This window comes from Etheostoma spectabile, chromosome 15, assembly GCF_008692095.1.
Source record: "Etheostoma spectabile isolate EspeVRDwgs_2016 chromosome 15, UIUC_Espe_1.0, whole genome shotgun sequence".
NCBI lineage: Eukaryota > Metazoa > Chordata > Actinopteri > Perciformes > Percidae > Etheostoma > Etheostoma spectabile.
This window is the reverse complement of record NC_045747.1, coordinates 29196864-29200613: the sequence shown is the minus strand read 5'-3', so window position 1 is coordinate 29200613 and position 3750 is coordinate 29196864. Positions and strand designations below refer to the sequence as shown.

The 3750-nt window shown below is 45.9% G+C and overlaps 1 protein-coding gene across 1 annotated transcript; it reads right to left on the bottom strand.

Annotated features, from left to right (window-relative positions):
- Window positions 1-295: 295 nt before the first annotated feature.
- On the bottom strand, window positions 296-3509 carry hoxb1a (homeobox B1a). Its single transcript, XM_032537296.1, has 2 exons — window positions 2594-3509; window positions 296-665 (listed from the first exon to the last, which is right to left on the bottom strand). Exons 1-2 carry the CDS (start codon window positions 3441-3443, stop codon window positions 328-330), a joined length of 1188 nt encoding a protein of 395 aa, XP_032393187.1. The 5' UTR covers window positions 3444-3509; the 3' UTR covers window positions 296-327.
- Window positions 3510-3750: the final 241 nt, after the last annotated feature.

The window sequence follows — 3750 nt, the reverse complement described above, 5'->3', positions numbered from 1 at the left end:
ATCATCATCATCATCATCATCATCATCATCATCAAGCTGCTTTTCGACGTCTTAAAACCCGTTTTATTTTCTATAAAAACAGCTGTCCAAGCAGCAACTTGCAAGGAATGTTTTCTGTAAAACTCATTGAATGCAAAAGTGCAGGTACTTGGGTGGGTTTTCAAAAGGAATTCTGGGACATGTAGGAAGTGACCAAAGCAGAAGTAAATGCAGAATGCATTCCATAGTGCTTCATTAAGCAGTACAAGACACTATGCCACCTGTTTCCCACAACAGCACAGGGTCTGAATGACTCTCCTGCAGAACCAGTCACGTCGCTCGCGCTGACTACGTCTCCGAGCTCGGGGACGCGCCTGGAGACGTGGACGCGGAGGAGTGATCGGTGTCCTCCAGGTCCTTGTTGAAGCCGCTGTTGGTACCGGAGCGCGCCGTGGCCGAGGCGCCCTCCCGCTCGCGCTTCTTCTGCTTCATGCGTCTGTTCTGGAACCAGATTTTAACCTGCGTCTCGTTGAGCTCGAGCGTGGCGGCGATCTCCACGCGCCGCGCCCGCGTCAGGTACTTGCTGAAGTGGAACTCCTTCTCCAGCTCCGTGAGCTGCCGCGTGCTGAAGTTGGTGCGCATGGCGTTGTTGTGTGCGCCCGCGAGGCCGAAGTCCGACACTTTGACTGGTGGCGGAAAAGGGGGGAGATAAGCTGTTATAAAAATGTGCTTCAGCTTAATTTATTCATACAATTAAATAAAAAAAGGACATGTGCAATGGATGCGTAGAAAACAAAGCCTCACGTACACAATTCAATGTGTCTTTGTTTGGAAGCTACTCTTTACGCCTATCACGCTCATTGTCAATTCCTCCTCTTGCACAAAGCCCCCCTTTTTTGTCTGATTTGGTGTCCATGTCTTTATGTAGCCTATTATATAGCCTATAAATGTTAATATATATTCATTCCAGTGCTAATTAAGCTAATTATATCCAGACTGTAGGTTGTATTGAGCCTCTGCACACTAAGTGCAACCTGCACAACAGAGTTATCTACATATTTATCATACTATTTAAGCAGTTGCACATTTTTTTATTCCCAACTTGTATATATTCAAATATTTGGTCTTGTATTTCATACAATTAATGTTTCATGTATATTGTATGCATGCATATGGTATCCTAGTATGTCATTTATATTTATATTCTGTGCAGGGTGACTGTTTTTGCTGCTGTAACTCTATAATTTCCCATTTTATTGGATCAATAAATTGTTAATCTATCTGTCCACATTTTAGACAAAAGAAGTTTAGTTTGACAGAGGGAAATACACAGTTAAGTGGGGGGGGGGGGGGGGGGGATGAGGGGGCTCGCGAACAGACGGATGGAGGGATGGAGAAGCAGGGCGGGGGTGTGATGGAGGTGGTGTGTGTGTATGGGAGGGAGGTGGGGGGGGGGGGGTAAAAGATAACAGGGCAGGGCAGACTTCCTAGCGTGATGTAGCCCGTCTGCTATATCCATTACAAGAGAAAAAAAAAAGAAGACCTATCAGGCCTCGGGGACTCTGGTGGACCCAGGCCAGACCTGCTATCTTTCCTCAGATATGACTTCAATGACTGCATACTCAATAAATTCCTGAAAACACTTAAACACCGTGTTTCATGGGACAAAATGTCTGTAGTCCTGATTACGACAATGAGAAAACGTAACGTTAATACGTTCATATTTTACATTTTTGGAATCTTTTTTTTGAAAAGCTCTATTTTTTCACTTGAAAACGATCCAACATCCAATTTGCGACTGGATCATTTTAAAAAGAACATGCTAATGAATTCTATTCATGGAATGATTAAATGTGAATTATGCTTTCAATGATAATGGAAATAACGGAATATTAATTAATGAAAGGTTTCAGGCCACGGCAACAGCCATTGTATTGCGTTTGAAATATCGACGAAATGTAAGCCCTAATAATAATCATAATAATAATAGGCTCATAATCATCAAACAGTTCTTCGATGTTGGACAACCACATTTAAAATCCATTTATGGCACATTTCAAACATTTAATAGGCCTGTGATTCTTTTTTTCTCAGTTGTCCGATTTACAGGAAAAAGAGTTGACTTTGTAAAAAGAGAAGGAAAGAACAGACGGAAAACAACATTTACATTAGAAAGCCTGACATCTGTGTTTAGATAGCCTGCATTTTAAAGTGAGGCCTGCAGGAAACACAACATTTTAGGCCAATATTAAAGTCGTTATTTTTTTTAGAGATGGCAAAGCTCTTGCGCTCGTGAAACAATAATAAAAAAAATGTTTTATAGCCTGTCCCTTTAACTTTTCTTTTTTGCATTGTACTGCTGACTATAGGCCCCATTTTTCCCCCTAATCTCAGTTTTTCATAAACTATTTTTTTATTTTGTCTTAGGCTAAGCCTAATTTCGATCTTTTGCTGTAACATTTCATGTGCTAATTGAAAAAGAGGCCTCCATCTCTATTGAATACCCTACAGTGTCAACATTTCACTAACTAGGCCCAGCTCCTATACTGCTTTGCCTATGATCTTAAGTCCCAAAAACCGACCAATTATGGCCAAAATCACCCACCCTCCTTACCTGTTTTAGGCGGGTTCCTCTTCACCTTCATCCAGTCAAAGGTCTGCCCCTGCCCGGCCTGCTGGCCCTCCTCATCCCCCCTCTCACGGTCCTGGGAGACGGGCAGCTCACCGTAACCTCCCCCGTGTGGAAGCCCCAGGTAGCCCGCTGCGTCCAGACCCCCGCCAAGCTGCTGCGGGTACTGTGACCCGGCCAGAGCGCCCTGAGGCCCGCAGTAGGCCCCGGCCAGGGCCCCGTAGCTGGGGCCGACTGTTGGGGCCGAGCTGGGGAAGGTTGATTGATGATAGTAGGTGGAGGCTACTGACTCCTCCATGAAATACTGGGGGTGAACGGCGTTGGGGGGGCCTATCGCGTTAGCATACTCCGAGTTTGTGGCGCACGCCTGACCCGCATAGGCCCCGCTGGTGCCGCTATTCCCGGCATCATAGGCAGACAGTGTTCCGCTTTGTAAGCTTTGGGTTTGGTGAAGGTGAGGATGATGATGGTAGCCGTTGTGCGTCTGCTGATGCTGCTGTTGCTCTGGATGATGAGGATGTTGAAGTGTATGATGGTTCGCCCCTGCGGTCCCGTGCGCTCCTCCACCTCCAGAGCCCCCGTACAGCCGCCCATCCCCGGTGTAACTCGCTCCCCCGACGCTGTTGTCACTTCTCGTCCCGTTAACGGGAGCGAGAGAGCCGGTGGGTCCAGTATGGAAAGAGCCGGAGGTCACGGAGAAGCCCTGATGCTGATCCAGAGAATGATGATGATGGGGATGCAGATGATGGTGGTATCCAGATTTAGGCGCAGAATAAGCGCCGGTCCCCGGTCGGTTACAAATAGAGTATTCCACAAACGAGTTCATGTTGTCCATGCAGACCGGAAGCACGGTAGAGCTGAATGAAGTGTAAAAAGAGCAGCAAGAAGCAGGAACCCACAGATGAAGTTAACAGAAATGAGTTAAACATCCATTATCGGAAAATTCCATGAAAAACTTGTTTTTTGTTGTCCAGAAATAAATGGGATGGAGGGAAATCTCTCACGAGACAAAAATAAAATAAAATATAGTTGAAAGAAACTTCCACTGTGGAGGAAAGAAAGTGCGATCTGCACTTCCCCAAACCCGAAACACACATGAATAATGCGCTCTGCTGTGCTGTGTGTGTGTGTGTGTGTGTGTG

Coding starts and splice junctions, on each gene's coding strand:
- hoxb1a (XM_032537296.1), bottom strand. CDS start 3,443: ATGGACAACATGAACTCGTTTGTGGAATACTCTATTTGTAACCGACCG. Junction 666..2,593: donor GAGGAACCCGCCTAAAACAG/GTAAGGAGGGTG, acceptor TTCCGCCACCAG/TCAAAGTGTCGGACTTCGGC.